Source organism: Tamandua tetradactyla, chromosome 9 (assembly GCF_023851605.1).
Source record: "Tamandua tetradactyla isolate mTamTet1 chromosome 9, mTamTet1.pri, whole genome shotgun sequence".
NCBI lineage: Eukaryota > Metazoa > Chordata > Mammalia > Pilosa > Myrmecophagidae > Tamandua > Tamandua tetradactyla.
The window spans coordinates 39,231,513-39,249,313 of NC_135335.1; the positions used below are offsets into that span (position 1 = coordinate 39,231,513).

Below are 17,801 nucleotides of genomic sequence, written 5' to 3' on the forward strand. Positions count from 1 at the left end.
GAGCTGGCCAAAGAGGAAGCAGGAGCATTTTGACATTTTATCTATGAACCCTGAAAATGTGCCGCTCGTGGCCTAACCGCGCCCCAGCTAGGAAATCACCTAATAGGTATATCAGCACCAGTGCACAAAGATGTTTTTGCAAGAATGGTCCCTGTCCTCATTGCGTCTGCTAACGAAGGGCTGGAAACAACCTAAATGTCCAACCACAGGGACCTGATAAATTCCATACGCTGGAATTCTTTACATAAGATACAAGAAATGAGACAGATCTGTAGCTATGTACATGGAAAACATGCCAAATGTGTTGCAAAGTGAAGGGGGAAAAGGCAAGTTACAGAACAGTATGATCTCATTTCTATTTAAAATGTCTGTGCATTGGGAAAAAAAAAAAAAAGGAATATATAAGAAGCAAGCTCCCACACCCGACCAGTGTGCAGAGCCTGGCTGCCCAGTTTTCAGGATTGCTGGAGAAAGGATTTCGACATCAGCTAGGAGGTGATGCCTGGTTCCTGTCTAGCCCTGAGATTCTCGGAGCAGAGGGGAGAGGTCAGGACTGGGAGAAGTGTTCGGCGGGGCAAGGGAAAGGGTTAAGCGGGGCCGGCGCTCCCGTGGGCGGGCTCGGCGATCGGCTGCGCCGGGCTCTGTTAGCCGAGTCTGAGCATCTGGGAGGATGCGGCGCGGCCGGCAGCCGCGGGGACGCGGGCAAGGTGAACGCGGGGTCTGCGGGCGCGGCGTCCAGGTGAGGAGCTCGCCCAGGGAGGGGGCGATGGCGGGGCCGGGGCGGGGAGCAGGGCGTGCAGCCCCTCTGACAGGCGCGGGCAGCAGAGCCTGCACAGCGCTCACCCCGACCCGGGACACTGCGGGAAGGCGCGGAGCCAGGGGAGAGGAGACCGAGGAGGAGGAGGAGGAGAGGTAACCGGAGATGGGCCAGCTCGCTGAAGCTCCCCTGCGGAGGCCCGCGTCCTGCCACCTGGTCGGCCTCTCTCCAGCCCCTGCGGCCGGGGAGTCCCCACCCCATATCTCTTCATTAGTGGGGACGCGTGGCTGTGCGAGCCGCTTCCTTGTCCGCAGGTGCCCATATCTCTAGGTTGCCCACATCTCTTGGGCTGGGGATGGTGTGCAGATGACATATGCTCATCATTGAAGGCCCAACTCCACTGTTTACTCTGCAAAGCCTTCTGGATCCCATGGGCAAAATGAGCTTCTCTGGGCTTCCATAAGCTCTAGTGCGTCCGCTTGCTGGCTGTGTGACCATCCGCTTGCTGGCTGTGTGACATTGGGTGGGTTACTCAGCCTCTCTGAACTTTGGTTTTCTCTCCTGTGAAATGGGTATAACCACACCTGTTTGTGTCAGAAGGGTTGAATGAGATAAAGGACATGCAGCTAAGGTTAGCACAGGAGCCTAACAGGGTAAGAGCTCAACCTGGGAGAGCTATTATTAATTAATGCCAGTGTTAGGGACCTCTCAGTCCTCTCTTCTCAGCTTATCTCCACTCCCAACCCTGAGGCCTCTCTATGGGTGCCCACAACAAGCCTGGGCCAGGAGCAGAGTGTGAAGCTCAGTGGATATTTGGAAGTTACAGGGCTTTAAGGCCGAGTCTGAACTCGGGGTTCCAGGTGGGATTAGGGGTCTGTGTAATCCCCTGAAATTGTCCACAAGCTTTGGTGAGCCTGGGGTTTTCCTGGAAATAGCATTTGGAGTTTTCACCAGATTCTCATGGTGTCTGTGAACCACCAAGGGGTGGGACCCAGGGAGCTCTGCTTCCCCAAGAAGGAAGGAGCAGGGCCTCTGCTTCCAAACACACAAGGGCCTTGACAATCACATCCACTGTCCCTCTCTCCTGGCTGCAGGCCCAGATCCTGTCTCCCTGGTTCTCCGGTACAAGAACATTTAAGGAGCATCCAGCTGGGGCCAAGCATATGCAGGGGGCTGGAGATACAAAATGAAAAATGCAGACCCAGCCCGTGAGGAGCCCCAGGCCAGGCCAGGAGATCAAAACTGTCACCTGGGCAACCAGTACCCAAGGGAGTTCAGGGAAGGGAGGCATCCTGGAAGAGGTGATGTCTAAGCTGAAATGGGCCACTGTCACATCTTACCCGGCTGCCTGCACTGGCTCCTCTCCCCTCTTAAACATTCTAATTAGACCTTGTCATTCATATGCTTAACATTTCCAGTGGTCTCCTGTGGCACTTAGAATAAAATTCAGTGCCTTAGTGTGCCCACAAGACCCCTGGTGATTTAACACCTGCCTTCCTTCCTCACTTCATCTACCCCTGTGCTTGCTGTGCTTTGGCTACACTAGCCTTATTTCTTGAACTCATCTAGCTTATTTCTGATTGAGGGCCTTTGCACTTGCTGTTCCCTCTACAAAATGCTTTTCCCTGTATCTTTGAATGACTGCCTCCTCCTTTCACTTTAAAGACATCTTCCTGACACCCTCTGTATAAAGTAGTCCTTCATCCCTCTATTCTTAACCCTGTTGTGTTTTCTTCATAACTCACTTTCTCTAAAATTATCTTATTTATTGTCTGTCTCTCTTCCTAGATTGCTAGCTCCATAAGGGCAGGTTCTGTCAGTCTTGTTCACTGCTTTATTCCCAGTATGTAATGGGAATATGTAATCTTTTTTTTTTTTAACTTTTTTTAGTGTGTAATATAATATATATATACAAAGCAAAGAAAGAAAAGCTCTCCCCAACAAGTAGTCACAGGACAGATCCCAGCGTTTGTCATGGGCTACCATATGATCCTCTCAGATTTTTCCTTCTAGCTGCTCCAGAATATAGGAGGCTAGAAGGATATATATAAATATTTTTTATCATCACTTTCTTTTTTGTGAAAAATAACATATATACAAAAAGTAATAAATTTCAAAGCACACTGCAACAATTAGTTGCAGAACAGATTCCAGAGCTTGGCATGAGTAACAATTCCACAACTCTAGGCCTTTACCTCCAGCTGTCCCAAGATACTGGAGACTAAAAGAAATATCAATATAATGGTTCAGCAATCATACTTGTTTGTTAAACCCTGCAGTCTCTGTCCACCATTATTTTTTATCTTTCTCCCACTCTTCAGGGGTATTTGGGCTATGGCCATTCTAACTTTTTCATGCTGGAAGGGGCTGTCAGTAATAAGGGGTAGGGAGATGGAACTAGCTGATGTTCTGGAGATACTGGGCCCTCTGCATTTCAGGGCTTATCTTATCCAGGGACCCATCTGGAGGTTGTAGATTTCTGGAAAGTTACCATAGTGCATGGAACCTTTGTAGAATCTTATATATTGCCCTAGGTGTTCTTTAAGATTGGCTGGAATGGTTTTGTTTGGGGTTTGGCAAGTTATGACAGGTAGCAATGTCTAACTGAAGCTTGCATAAAAGCAATCTCCAGAGTAGCCTCTTGACTCTATCTGAGCTCTCTCAGCCACTGATGCCTTATTTGTTACACTTATTTTCACCCTTTTGGTCAGGATGGCATTGTTAATCCCACAGTGCCAGGGCAGGAATAGGTACTCTTAATATGTTCTCAAAAAATATTTGTTGAAGGGGGTGCAAGGGTAATTCAGTGGTAGAATTCTCACCTGCCATGTGGGAGACCCGGGTTCAATTTCCGGTTCATGTACTTCCCCCCCAAAAAAATTTTCAACAAATGGTGCTGCAATAATGGGATACTCACATCAGAAAAAAATAATGAAATGTGACCCCACTATACAGCATACAAAAAAAATTTTTTTTTTTTTTTTGAAATAGTTAAAGGGAATTGAGGTGAAGTCTGGACACAGGGAAAAGTGAAAGAGTTCTAATATTAAGTTTCTATTATGGACCTGGCTCTGTATATCTCTCTGTTTTGTTATTTAAGTCCTATAAGAGTCTCCCTTGCGTTAGATACTCTTTTTATTCCCATTTTACAGGTGGGAAAAACCATGATGCAGAGAGATTAAAGTAACTTACCCAAGAAATTGGAAAGTTGGGATTTAAACCCAGATCCATCCTTAAAGGCAGGTGCACGATCCTCTCTCTCTACCTTACTGCTGCTTGAGCTGGCCCTTCAAAAATGGGATTTCAGCCACTGAAGGAGAGGGGAGAGGGCTGAGGGAACAGCAGAAGCAAAGGCATGGGGCGCTGGATAGCCTAGCGGGTGTCGGAAGATAAGTGAGCCTTGGTATGCCCTTGGAGGGCCAACGGAGAAGCGCTTCTATTCTCTTCCCAGGGCAACGAGGAACCATTGAAGGGGTTTTGAAGCCAGGCAAGTGGCACGACCAGATATGCAGATTTAAATAGTCACACTGGGCAGCGGAGAGGTTGAGTAGCAGGGGGTAAGGGGAAAGGAGAGAAGCTGCTACCTTGCGTCAATCTTCTTTCTCCTTCACCAGCCCCCTTGGGGCAGACGTGGCCCCCCCCCAACCCTCACATGTCACCACCTTTTCCTTTTTACAGGTTCACCCAGTGAGGACTGGAAGTTGAGGGCTCTAGACCCAGGTTCAGAGAGGACCATGGCCCCCAGCCCCAGATGTGGCCTCCTGCTGCTGTTGCTGCTGCCACCCCTGGGGGCTGGCCCTGCCCTGGGCAGGGGCCTTCCCAGGCCACTGGAGGATGCCGAACCACACCTGATCCCTGGAGCCCACCCCAAGGGCCCCATGGGCAAAGAGCCCCAGGCCCGTGTCTTCTTCTGGGAGAACCCTAGTGATGAGAGGCTCTGGAGCTCCGGTGTCCCCCAAGCCTCTGATGAAGAGGTGGCCAGGAGGCCCGCAGATGCTCCCCTCGGCCCAGCCCTGCATGGGCCCAGAGCAGCCCAGGCGGGTCACAGAGAAGGTCTCCCAGTAACCAATGACCTCCAAACAGTCCAAGGGCCAAGCTCCCCAGGCTGGACAGGGCCTGACTCCCAGGAGCCCCTGGAGCACAAAGCACTGGCTCCCCACCCTGTGGGGCCTCCCCATCTCACTTTCATCCCCACAACTCCTAGACTCCAGCTCGGGGTAGCCACAGTCCCTCCTTCCCCAGAGGAGGTCGGAGGCCAAGTGGGGCAGAGACCACCTAGAGACGAGGGCCTCGTGGCTGAGGCCAACTCCAAGGGCCTAGAGAAATCCCCCGCAGAACACCAGGGCCCTCCCCACATTCTTGGGCCCCACTGGGACACTGTCAGGAGGCCAGTGCCAGGTGGGGATGAGAAGGACTTCCAGGAGGCAGCACGAGGCCCTCTTTTCACCCGGTGGGAGCCAGCAGTCCCTGATGCTGGCTGGGCAGCCCCAGCCGAGGTGGCGTCCTTGCAGGAGCCTGGGGCCCAGTCCGAGCTGGCACTGGCCAGAAGCCTTCCGCCTGCTGAGGAGCTGCCACTTGAGCCCCCCGAGAAGGCTGGAACTGGGGAGACCTGGAATGTCAGCTTCCCAGGTCCCGCACCCAAGCAGGCTGACCTCCCTGATGCTAGGGGATCACCAGGACCCAAGCCCTCAGGCCACCCCCCCTCAGAGGCTCCTGATGGGCAGCTCAAGCCAGGTGGGTATGGATGTGAGAGGGCTGAGCAGGGCGGGGAGGCGGCAGTGTTCCAGGGCAGCTGGATGTTCTAGTTTCTGTGTGACCTCTGGTCCCTCTGGGGCCTGTTTTCCTCCTGGCAGATGAGGGTGATTGTGCCTCTCTCCTGGGGGATTAGATTTGGGGGACTGCTGGAAGGCCAGGCACGTGATGACTGCTTTTGTCATTTCAGAGATAGAAGCAGCAATGAATGATGCAGGTCCCATCTCCCCGCAGCGGGTGAGAGGGGCGGTGGAAGCACCAGGCAGCCCCAAGACCCCTATCCCTGGCCCCTCCGACCCTGGCCCACCTACAAATCGAACAGAGACCCCTGTGGGGGCCCTGCAGCCAGGTGAGGGCACGGCTGGGGTTTGGGGAGAGGGAGTACTCTGTCCAATAACTAAAAGCCTGGGGGAGGTGAATATATGTGGGGGATGGTGAGTGAATGGGGACAGACACCTGCTGGGGGGAACTGGCCAGGACCATCTTCAAACAACTTGGGGTAATAAAATAAGACTGGGATGCTGGGAGAAACAATTGGCCTTGGGGGGGGGGTAGAATGTTCTTACATGTGACATGGGTGCTTGTAATGCAGTGAATATGCACATCTGCTAATCACCGAGGAGCTGTAAAAAAAAAAAGAAATTTCTGTGCCCAGACCCCATCAGGAGAAATTCTGATTGGCTGGTTTCCGGGTGTTTCTAGCATGCAGCCCATGTTGAAACATACTGGTCAGCCTTATCAATAAAAATGATAGGTCATGTCCATTCAGCACTTCAAGGGTGTAGGGCACTATGCTAAATAGTCAGTTCTCACAGCTACCCAGAGAGGTGGGTCCTGTTACCATCCCATCTTACAGAGGTCCTCAAACATTAAGTAACTTGCCCACCACACAACGAGAAAAAGATGGCAGATCAAAAGCACTTTTCACAGAAAGACTTCCAGCCAAGAATTCTGTACCCAGCCAAAATGTCCTTCAAAACTGAGAGATTAAAAAATTTTCATGAACAAACAAATCCTGAAAGAATCTCTCAACAAGAGACTGGACCTATAAAAAATACCAAAGGGAGTTCTGTAAATTAAAAAAAAAAAAAAAGACACGAGAGGGAGGTCTGGAGGAGGGCACAAAATTGAAGAGTATCAGTAAGGATAACTTAAAGGATAAAAAGAGAATGAGGGAAAAGAATATTTACAGCTGACCAATAAAATCCGAAAGATAAGATGGTAGATTCAAGAAACACCTTTTCAGGAAAAAAAAAGCAAAACACTTTTCAAAGGGCTTTTTTAATATTGTTATTATTGCAGATGAAGCCGAGGAGTGGCCGGGTCGCCCCCAAAGCCATCCCCCAGCACCCCCAGTCCAGGCCCCTTCCACATCCCGTCGGGGCCTCATTCGGGTCACGACTCAGCGAGCCCTGGGCCAGCCGCCCCCTCCGGAGCCCTCAGCCAGCTCCACGGCGTCAGCCCCAGCTTCCAGCCCCCCAGCAAACGCCACAGCACCCCCTCTGCGGTGGGGGCCCCTGCGGCGGGTGCTGAGCTTCTCCTGGGAGCTGCACGTCTACGGGGTGGGGGTGCTCTTCTTGCTGCCGGCATTACTGGCCCTGGCCACGCTGTCGGCTGCGGCGGCGGGGCCCCTGCTGGCAGCGGTGGCGGCGGGGCTAGTGCTGGTGGCGTCCGGGCTGCGGTCTGCTTACATGCTGACAGACCCGTACGGCTCGCAGGCGAGGCTGGGCGCGCGGGCCGGCCTGGTGCTCTACAACCTGCCCTTCCCCTTACTGCTCGCGGCGCTGGCGGCCCTGACCCTGCTGGGCCTGGGCGCGGGGCTGCCGCAGCCACTACAGAACCCGCTGCTGCTGGGCGCGCTGGCATCCACGCACGGCCTGGGGCTGCTGGCCGCCGACCTGCTGTCCGCGAGGCCCGTGTTCAACCTCCTGACGCAAGGCTTCTCCTGCGCCTGGGGCGCGACCGTGGCGCTAGGCACACTCTGCTTGTGCCGTCGCCGCCTGCTGGAAGGGCCGCGGGGCTGGGACGCCAGTCCGGGCCCGCGTCTGCTGGCCGTGGCGGGGGCACTGGGGCTGCTGGCTAGCGGCTTGCAGCTGGCGGCCGCTCTCTGGCTGTACCCGGGCCCTGGCCGGGTGGGCCGCTTCTCGTGGGCTTGGTGGGGCGTCCACTTCTGGCTGCGCCTGCTAGAACTGACGTGGGCGCTTGCCCTGGCGCTGGCCGCAGTGGCCGCCGTGCGACCCAGGCCGCCCACCGAGCACGCTTGCTGGGCCAAGCTGCTGCGCTTGGCGTGTCCCGCGCCGTTGGGCAAGAGCGAGGTGCCTGAGCGGCCGAATAACTGCTACGCGGGCCCCAGCGGCGTGGGCACAGGCGGCTTGGACATCAGCAAGAGTCTCATCCGCAATCCGGCGGAGTGTGGGCCGCCTGCCACGCCCAGTTCAGGCGCTTGGGGCTCAGTTGCATCGCTGAGCCGCGGTCCCCAGAGTGGCCCGGGACTGTCCCGCAGCAGCGTGGGGCCGGCACCGTCGCTGAGCGAGTTGGACCTGCAGCCACCGTCGCCCATCAACCTGAGCCGTAGCATCGACGCCGCGCTCTTCCGAGAGCACTTGGTGCAAGACAGCGTCTTCCGGCGCTGCGGCCTGCACGGCCTGGTCTCGGCGCTGCCTGGGGACACTCTGCGGCCCCGCCGGGGAAGCCATCCGGACGCAGAGCTCGACGGCGCGGGCTCTTCGCTACTCCGTGGCCGCTGCCGGTCGCTCAGCGATGTGCGCGTACGTGGGCCAGTCCCGCCGCACGTGGTGGAAGAGCCCGATGGGGCGGCGGCCGCGGTGGCTTCAGGCAGCTCGCTGGACAGCTTCTCCCGGGGTTCGCTCAAGATCAGCTGGAACCCGTGGCGCCACGGGCTGTCGTCAGTGGACAGCCTGCCACTGGACGAGCTGCCCAGCACAGTGCAGCTACTGCCTGCCCCATCCCCTGCCCGTCCTGGAGAACCCCAAGGTGAGAGCCAGACACGCTGCAAGCCCGGGGACTCCCGCAGCGCCTCCAGCGACACCATCGAGCTCTGAGAACCAGGACCCCGCCCTTGATAGCCAGACGATGGACCTTTTGACGGCTTGGAAACTAGTATTCCAGGACTTCCACCAGACTGCAGCCCTGGGAGCCATGGAGGTGTGAACCCACCCACCGTTTTTTTTGTTTGTTTTATTTGGCTTTTTTTTTTTTTTTTTTTTTAATATCTCTATTTTTCTCAGCCGGTATTTTGCACAGAAGCCACTGCTTGCATGGAATACGAGATGAATGTGTATGGATTTGGGTATGGAGGACAGGGATCAGGTGCCCCAAACCACCACTCCAGGTGTGAGAGAGGAAGCTCGCTTGTTCAGACCGTCTTCTTTGTGCCAAAGAAATAAACCCTTGGGATTTGGCTCATGCGGTCCTCTGGCCACACCAGGATCTTGTACTCCACAGCAGAGACTCAGGAGCCCCCTGACCCCCAAGAATTCCAAGTCTTGTGTACGATGGAGGGGGCAGGATGTGTACAGGAAAAGGCACTGGAGCCTTGAAGACTAGTTACTAATGGCTACCAATACTACTGAATGTCTCCTGTCTATTGTGCACTGTCTCCAGCTCTTCATGTTCATTATCTCATTTAATTCTCATATTAAGGCTGAGTAGAAAGCACTATGGTTCCCATTTTACAGATAAGACTGAAGTCCAGAGGTGAAAGTCATTTGTCTGGGGTCCTCAGGTCAATGGTAGAGCTGATAATCAAACTCAGGAAGTTCAGCTCCTAAGCCTGGTTCCTCCTAACCCTACTTCAGGGCCAAGCCTCTCCTCTGTCCTCCCTCTACTTCTCCCCTACCAGGGGTAGCCCTCAACTGCCCAGGTTTTAGAAGGCTTCTCCACAGCTCTCCCAGAGTGGGGAGGGATTGGAGCCTCTCAGTAGTCTAGCCAACCCATGTGGTGGGGCAGGTACTAACACTGAAGCATCTCCTTTTTCCAAGACCTTTATTTCCTGAGATGCATAAATAAATCAATGGCTGAGGGGAGGGTAAGTATGGAACAGAAGCTGGCAGCAGCATGCGGCAGGCAGGAGGGGCTGCCATGGCCCCACCCCACCCGGACCCCCCTCATCCTGGGCAGAGACCAAAGCTCAATAACAGCCACCATAAGGAGAATCTTCTTAAAAATTCACACATCGAGAAGGCTGCCTAGTCCTCCCACACTGAGATCCCACAGCATCCACCCTCAGGGCTGGTTTTTTACTCCAGGGGCCTCGCCTGCCCAGGCCTGGGTGTCTGGTCTACTCCACAGGTGGATGAGGGGTATTCACCCACTTTCAAAAATACATCAAGCTGCCCCTAGTGTCCAAGCAGGCACTGGGGATAGCCAGGGTGGGAGGAGGTCCTGCAGGGGACAGCAGGGATTATCTGCCCTTGATGAAGCCCTCCAGCACGCGGTCACTGCGCTCTGACAGCCAGTAGCCAGTCATGGCAGCCACAGCACCAATGAAGATGGCAGTGAAGACCAAGTCACCCTTGGCAGCCAGTGTGGCCAGTGCACAGATGATGACACCAAAGAACATCTGCTGCAGCACCACGAGCTCGTCCTCTGTCATCTCCGAGAAGAAGCCCGCCGACTCTGGAGGAATGGGAGACGCAGCCTGTCACGCCCACTCCTGTTCCTGTCAGCTCTAAAGCTTCCCCAAGGCTCCCACGCATCTTGTCACCCTGGCTGCCAAGCAGCATGCCAGGCACATGATATCATTTACTGCGCAGAACAACTCCCCACACGGCAGTGACTGCCGCTGTCTTGCCAAATAGAAACCGAGGCTCAAAGAGGTGACGGGCCTCTGCTCAAGTCCACCAGAAGGGAAGGCTGGGGCAGGGCATGTGCTATACAGATGAGTCACGCTCCAAGCTTGCTACCAGGCCCTGGGCAAGTTGCTTCACCTCTCTTAACTTTTCTCATATGTAAAATGGGGATGAGAAAACGCCTACTGCATCGGCCTGCTGTAGAAGCCCAATCAGTTAACACGTGTGAAGGGCCTGGACCAGTATGTGATAACAGCAGAACCGTGGACGTGTTCACCAGCACCATTGCTGTCATAATCATTTGTCTCACCACCCCCTGCTGCCTCCAACACTCTCAGCTGGTCAGGACAAGAACAGACAAGATAGGCTGGGGGGAAGCAGTGAAATGACACCAAGTCCAATTCTCTTTCACATCTGAGAAGGTGTGAGGCTGCCAAAAGCCTGCTTGGATTCAGAAGGAATGTTCTGGTGTCAGTGCAGTCTCACTGGTGTTGAGCAGGATGGGGCTTGTCACTGCCTCTGCTACCTAGAAGCAGGGCTCTCCTGGCCTCCCCCTGGATGAGGACCTCTGCTCCCCACTAGGTACCTGGAGGCTAGGATGGGGCTCACCTGGGATCTGCTCCTTCACACAGATGCCCTCAATTTGTTTGTAGCCCTCAGCACAGACACAGCGATACCCGCCCTCTGTGTTCTCGCACTGCTCATTCTCTCCCGGACACACCTCTGTCTCACACTCGTCCACATCTCGAAAGAGGGGGAGAAAAGGTCAGATCTCTGACTGCTAGGCCCCACAGCCCAGCCCCCTTACCACATCTCACTCACATCCTGCCATTTACTGGGGCCACATTCCAAATATCCTTCCCCTGCCAGGCCCACCCCACAGTCTCCTCTCAACTCATGGTAGTTCCTGTGCCCCCTCTGTAGCAGACTCACCAAGACACTTGGAGCCCACCTGCTGGTAGCCAGGGCTACACTTCTTACAGCGGCCTGGCCCTGCCCCCATGCAGCCCAAGCAGGCCTTGGCACAGTCTGGAAGCAAGAGAAGGAAGAAGAGGGTGAGGATGCCCTAGGGCCAAAGAGCCATGCTCCAGAAGAGGAGGCCCAAAGGCGCTCTGGAGCGTGGAGGGCAGAAGTTTAGGGCAATAGGTGGGGAGGAGCTCCTCCTACTCTCCCCCCGTCCCCTCCTGTACAGAAATGGACACTGACCTCGGCACTCATAGGAGCCCTCTGTGTTCACGCAGAACTGGTCAGCTCCACAGTTGGCTTGCTCTGTGCCACATTCGTCGATGTCTACAGAGAGGTGGCCGGGGTGTGGATTTCAATTCCTATTTTACTAACTCAGAAGCTGAGCTCAGGGCAGGAAGGGAATGGATTTGCCCAGGATTAAATGGTGTGGCGGAGACTGCAAACTATCCATCAAACCAGAACTAGAGTTGCAGCAGGACTCAGGACAGCCCAGCTAGAGAATAAATTTCTAACCTGCTGTGCAGTAAGCAGCCATATGATTGAACTGTGGCTAAGAGGATATAAAGAGAAACAAAGTGTTTTGTCTTTAGCTTGGCCTTAAACAATGAATTTGGACTCCTCCTTGTTCTTTCTTTCCCTTTGCAATTCCTGAGCCCTGGAACATGGATTAGGAGATAGTGCCCATGACCCAGCCTCAACCATGCAGACAGCACAACACCCAAGGGGATGAATGAGCTACTAAGATGGAAGGAACTTGGATTTCTGTTCGACTATGGAAAGTGGAGCTTCGCTGCCAGACTGAACTACTTCAAAGTTGTGATATGAGAGAAAAAAAAATAAACCTCTATATTCTTTAAGCCACAGTCTTATGAGGATGTCTTTGCTACAGCAGTTTAGCCTACAGAAATAGCTAGGGAGGAAGAAAATTTACCCATGACCCCAAGTTCAGCATCCTCATTCCCCTGGCTAGTCCCTCAATTCTCAAGTCTTGGTTCAATGACACCTCCCCCCAAAAACCTCGCCTAATCTCCACCACCACAACCACCGAATGAGAGCAGGTGCATCTCCCACTGAACACAGAACAGTCTGTGACATAAGTGCATAGAGGGTTTTCTGCCTTTGCAACCAGGCTGAGGACTCTGAGAACATGGGGACTGTGCTGGTCTGGCCCAGGGCTGCATGTGCTGAGGGAATGATGCACTAAATCCAGCCCCAGCCCAACCTCCCCAGACCTAGAGCAGAGCCCCACTCACCTACACACTTAAGGTGATGCAGGGCCCAGCCCTTCTTGCACTGCAAACAGTTTGATTCCTCGGGTCCCGAGCAGCGGGCACAGGGGCCAAAACAAGCTGGGTGGAATGGGGGGCTACATGAAGACCGGCAGGTGGTACCCCATTAACCGCCCCCCCCCCCCCCGCGCCACACCTCTTGGCTACCTACCCGAACATACCAGATGGCTGGCGTTGCGCTCCGCCTCAAAGTAGCCGATGCCACACTGGCCACAGGCCTCACCCCCATAGCCGGCTTGGCAGTCACAGCGCCCGCTGCCCCCTCGCGTCCCTTCCCCTTCACACTGCCCGTAGCCACCACAGGGCCTCTCTGTGCCCCCGGGACAGGCTGTGGGCAGACACCAACTGGGTGAGACATTATATACACACTGTATTGAGAATGTTTTCCCCACATCATTAAACCTTTTGGAAAGGAATCTTCACTTTAATGACAACATAATATTGTCATAGAACTGTACAAAATTTACTTAACCAATCCCTGCTGAGGAACAATTAGATTATTTACAAATCTTTTCTTTTATTAAGACTGAGCTGACCATCTTTATCTGCAGCTTCAGGAGAGATTTTGCTAAAGGGGGCTGGTAGTAACTTCAGGTCCTGCCTCATCCTAGGACTCTGTATGTGGGGATGGGTGGGGGCTTTGGGCAGCACCTGCCCCTCCCTAGTAAGGTTACCCTGACCCAGGGAATGGGGCCTGATCTGATGAGGGGTCAGGGGTACAGGGTGCTATTCACCTCCCTAACAAAAGACAATAATCACAGCCATATTATCTGACTCAGTGTACCCCTGTGCCTTTTTTGAAAGCCTTTCCCCATTGATTTGCTCATCTCACCAGCCATGTGAGAAAGGTGAGACGTGAGGTCCAAGGAGATTATGTGAGCAGCCTACAGTCACACAGCCAACCAGGGAAGAACCAGGACTAAGCATTCCCCTGCCATCCCCCAAGAAGAACTTGGAAAACTCACGCAGGCAGGAGGGCCCGAAGGTGCCTGAGGGGCAGCAGAGCTTCAGGGAATCTGAGCAGAGCCACTGGAAGAGGTCTGGGGCTTCCTGCTGCCTGAAACAGGGACAGGCATGGGGGTGGGAGTAGAAAGTGTCAGAACTATTGCCCCCACCTTGGTCTCCCACAGAATCTGAGATTCAACCCGTCTTGGGCACAAGACTCTCAAGGCCAAGGGACCAATCCCCTTTTCCCATTTTGCAGAATGGAAAACTGAGGGCAGTAGGACATTGAGTAACCCGACAAGTCCTTAGAAGATCTAGGTTTTGAAAAAAAAAAAAGCCAAACCAAGACATGGCCCCCAGCAAGCAACCCCGTTCCCTCAGGCCAAGCCAAGACCTTACCACCAGGCCCTGGCCATGATCTTTCCCAGCGAAGGCCCCCACACCACTCACTTGTGAAACCACCAGGTCTCCACCAGCTCCTCACTCAGCTCCAGCAGTCGATGGCACTCGAAGTCCGACTTGCTGCACACACCTTCCAGCACCTCTACCAGGCGGGTCTCACTGACCAGATAGGGTAGGGCAGTGGGAACCACACTCCACACCCTACCGCCCTCCTCAGTTCTCCTCTCCCACCCCTCATTGTGCCTGTGACAGTGTCAAAGGAGAGGCCATGGGACAAAGTGGAAAGAAGTCAAACAGACCTGGGTTTGAATATACTAGTGTGCTCTTGGGTGAGTCACTTAACCCCTGTGAACCTGTGTTTTCTCATCTGTATAACTGGGACAATACCTCCTCTGCACTACTGCAGGCAGTAGTGCCTGATACCACAATTCCTGCATGTGCATAAAGGAATATAATACCCTTGCTGGACAGATGTGACTAAACCATATCATTCAATTAGCATTGGCAAGGATGTGGAGAAATCGGAACCCTCAAGCATTACTGGTGGGAATGTAAAATGGTGCAGTTCCTCAAATGAAACATAAAATCCCCATATGACCCACCAATTCCACTCCTTGCTATATAGCCAAAAGAACTGAAAAAACAGGTGTTTAAACAAACCCTTGTACATGACTGTTCATAGCAGCGCTCTTCACAATAGCCAAAAGGTGGAAGCAACCCAAGTGTCCATCAACTGATGAATGGATAAATAAAGATGTGGTCCATTCATACAATGGAATATTACTCAGCCATAAAAATGAAGTTTTTAGACATGCTACATTACAGATGAACCTTGAAAATATTATCCTAAGTGAAATAAGCCAGACATAAACGGCTGCATATTGTATGATTCCACTTATATGAAATACCAGAATTGGCAAATCCATAGTGATGGAAAGTGCCAGAAGCTGGGGAAAGGGGAAAATGGGGCAGTGACTGCTAATGGGTATAGAGTTTTCTCTAGGGGTGATAAACATGTTCTGGAACTAGACAGTGGTAATGGTTGCACACACATTTTAAACGTACCAAATGTCTCTAATGGCAAGTTTTATGCATACCCTACCACATTAAAATATGAATATATGTATATTTCATGTATTATATCATATATTTAAAGGGTCTGGAACAGTGCCTGACATACAGAAGGAGGTAACAAAACAAACAAACAGGAGTTGTCATAAAACTAAAGGTTCCCTTAAGGTTATTTTGGTCAATATCATTATTCCCAAATGTGGAAACTAAGGCCCATCAAGGGGAAGAAAAACAACCAACCAATGCCACATAATAACAAAACCTTTTATTTCTAGTGGGTGTCAGAGTTCAATCCTTACCACAATCCTATGAGATAGGGAAAACAGGCACAAAAATCCTATATTATAGGTAAGGAAACTGAGGTTTCGAGAAGTTAAATGACAGCCCTGGGTCACAAAGCTAGTGGATGACTGGGTGAGAACTGGCAACCACGTTGGTTTAACTTCAAGTCTTTGCTAATCCTTTTCCCCAACTTGACTTCTAAAAACTGGAGGGCACAGAGCCTCTTCTTGTTCAATTCTCTATATAACTTCATCCTGCCCCACAGCTTTAAAAACTTGAATATGTGCTGATGGCTGAGTCCCAAATTGTATCTCTAGATCCCACTTCTCTCTTGAACTCCAGACTCCTAAATCTAACTTCATTTGGATGTTTGGACAGCTCAACCCAACAGGTTACCAAACTTTCTGATTCCCCTTCTCCCCAAACTTTCTCCTTTCCTTATCTTACCCATCTCAGGAAATAGTCCCACTATCCACCCAGTTGCTTAGGCCCAAAACCTAGTGGCAACTCTTAGTCTACTTTTTCTTTCATATTTCATAATGAATCCATCAAGTTCTATCAGCTCTACTTGCAAAATATACTCAGAATTGGACTTCTTCTCATCATGTCCACCACTTGGTATCATGCTAGCTCACACTGCTTCATACCTAGCAAATGGTCTCCCTGCTGCCCCAACCCTGGCTCCCTATACTCTGTTTAGCAGATAGCAGGGTAAGTGATCTTTCAAAAGTACAAATAAGACCACATCACTCCCCTGCTCAAAACCCTCCAATGGCTTCCCACTATACTCAGAAGACTCCTTTCTGTGGCCTTCAAGGCCAGTTTGATTTGGACTGGTCCTCTGCTTCACCTTCTACCACTCTCCAACCACTCTACTCCAGCCACTTCACAAATATGCCAAGTTCAGCTTCCCTGCCCAAATCCCTTCCCCAGCTGTCATATAGCTTGCTTCTTCATTTCAGGTCTCTGTTCAAATGCCATACCACCTCAGAGAAATCTTCCCTTGAACACCTTAGCTAAAACTTTACAACATCCTGTAGTCCTGTACCCTGATTTACTGTTCTTCACCTGATAAAACATTATTTATTTACTTTTTCACTGTTTGTCTCCCTACGAGAATACTGTTTCCATGAAGATGTGATTTTGTTTATCTTGTTCATTGCTGTACAATATACGTTTAGTAAATATTTGTTGAATGAGTAAGTGCTCCCCAAGAGTTCCTAGCCCCTACCAGTAAAGCAGAGATTGGGAGGTAGAGTCAATAACTACTCCTGCACCCCAGGAGCCCCTTACCTGTCTTTGTATTTGGACAACTTTTCTTCCTCCCAGGCAGTGTTTCCACCTCCAAAGTTGTCCCGGATGGTTCTCTCCAAGCCCTGGAAACACAGAAAGTTAGTAATAAGCCAACAGTCCAAAGTCTTGCACACCCTCTTTACCGACCAGGAAATTGAGACACAGAGAAGCAACCTGCCCAAGGCCATACACAGCTAGTAAAGAGTCAAACTGGGACTTGAGTTCAAGCAGATTTGCATTCCAGAATTCTCCATTCTCAACAGCTGTGCTATAGTAGCTGGGCCCACACCCCCGAAGCTGCTGGTAGACCTACCTTGTTGAAGCTGTCGACAAGCCCCCGGCAGGTATGACAGGGATGGGGCTCAGGCTGGGGAGAAGACTGGGGAGGTGGAGAGGGCTGGGGCCAAACAGGGCCCGGGAGACAGAGAAAGAGGCTTATGCCCCAGAGCACACCTAGTACCAGGCCCCTAAGGGGCCGTGGGGCCATCCTTTCCCAGGCTGGGGACCTGTGGACAGAGGGCGTGGGGAGAGTTTACTGGGAAAACCAGGTCCCTGCTAAGAAATAAAAGGGTCGGGTCTTCAGTGCCACAGGCACGGAGCACAGATCTGCGTTAGAAAAAAAAAAAAAACGGGGATGGGGGGCTAGACTGGAGAACCAGGAGTAAAATGGGGCGGGGGCTATGAGTGGGGGGTGGGGTGGAGAAAAAAGCCTATCTACGAATTCCAAGAGGTACTGTTATCTACAGTACCGTAGGGAAACTGGTCTAGATCCCTGGCCGTAGGCGGCTGGGAGTCAGCCCATAGTTTCAGGGTATGAATGTGGGTTATTAAGAGCTGGACCAGCGGTATTAGGGGGAAAGGGTCAGAATCCAAGTGTTGAGGGAGGAGGCCGGATGGGCGGTCTTAGGGGGAGGAGTCCGGAACGGTCTTGGGAGGAGGAGCACGGATCCGGCGATGAGGAGTGGGGGTCAGATTCGGGGTCTCGGCCCACGGAACGACAGGGGAGGATCCAGACCCACGTAAATCGCGGAGGGGAAGAGACGCAATCCCCCAGCCGGCGGGCGCCGACAGCTTCAGCCTCCTCAACGCCGCCGCTACAGCCGCCGGCGTAGAACGTGCCCCCTCCGCTAGCGCCGCAGCCCGGGGGGTGGAGCCTATGCTCCAGCCAATGGAGGCGAGGCATGGTGCTATTGCGTCACTCCACGCCTCCCAAACCGTGGCGGTGCCGGGTTG

General features: G+C 52.7%; 2 protein-coding genes and 1 long non-coding RNA gene across 5 annotated transcripts; 1 reads left to right on the forward strand and 2 right to left on the reverse strand.

Moving 5' to 3' along the window:
• Nucleotides 1-650: 650 nt before the first annotated feature.
• Nucleotides 651-12,143, forward strand: PRRT3 (proline rich transmembrane protein 3). 2 transcript variants are annotated; one of them, XM_077116589.1, is made up of 5 exons: nucleotides 651-739; nucleotides 3,910-4,000; nucleotides 4,436-5,491; nucleotides 5,700-5,858; nucleotides 6,812-8,731. In XM_077116589.1, the coding sequence occupies exons 3-5, from the start codon at nucleotides 4,492-4,494 to the stop codon at nucleotides 8,569-8,571; spliced, it is 2,919 nt and encodes a 972-aa protein (XP_076972704.1). In that variant the 5' UTR covers nucleotides 651-739; nucleotides 3,910-4,000; nucleotides 4,436-4,491; the 3' UTR covers nucleotides 8,572-8,731. The 2 variants fall into 2 exon arrangements, 1 of the variants encoding a protein (XP_076972704.1); XR_013157784.1 differs by lacking the exon at nucleotides 3,910-4,000 and adding an exon at nucleotides 8,758-12,143 and having other exon boundaries at nucleotides 658-739; nucleotides 6,812-8,674.
• Nucleotides 923-4,770, reverse strand: LOC143647021 (uncharacterized). Its single transcript, XR_013157785.1, has 3 exons — nucleotides 4,342-4,770; nucleotides 3,950-4,067; nucleotides 923-1,318 (listed from the first exon to the last, which is right to left on the reverse strand). It is a non-coding gene; the product is annotated as an uncharacterized LOC143647021 (long non-coding RNA).
• On the reverse strand, nucleotides 9,498-17,707 carry CRELD1 (CRELD disulfide isomerase 1). Of its 2 annotated transcripts, none has more exons than XM_077116600.1 (11): nucleotides 17,588-17,707; nucleotides 16,882-17,074; nucleotides 16,569-16,651; nucleotides 13,971-14,081; nucleotides 13,541-13,632; nucleotides 12,727-12,903; nucleotides 12,540-12,635; nucleotides 11,527-11,610; nucleotides 11,254-11,349; nucleotides 10,930-11,064; nucleotides 9,498-10,147 (listed from the first exon to the last, which is right to left on the reverse strand). In XM_077116600.1, exons 2-11 carry the CDS (start codon nucleotides 17,053-17,055, stop codon nucleotides 9,933-9,935), a joined length of 1,263 nt encoding a protein of 420 aa, XP_076972715.1. In that variant the 5' UTR covers nucleotides 17,056-17,074; nucleotides 17,588-17,707; the 3' UTR covers nucleotides 9,498-9,932. The 2 variants fall into 2 exon arrangements, with proteins under 2 accessions (XP_076972715.1, XP_076972716.1); XM_077116601.1 differs by having other exon boundaries at nucleotides 17,584-17,699.
• Nucleotides 17,708-17,801: the final 94 nt, after the last annotated feature.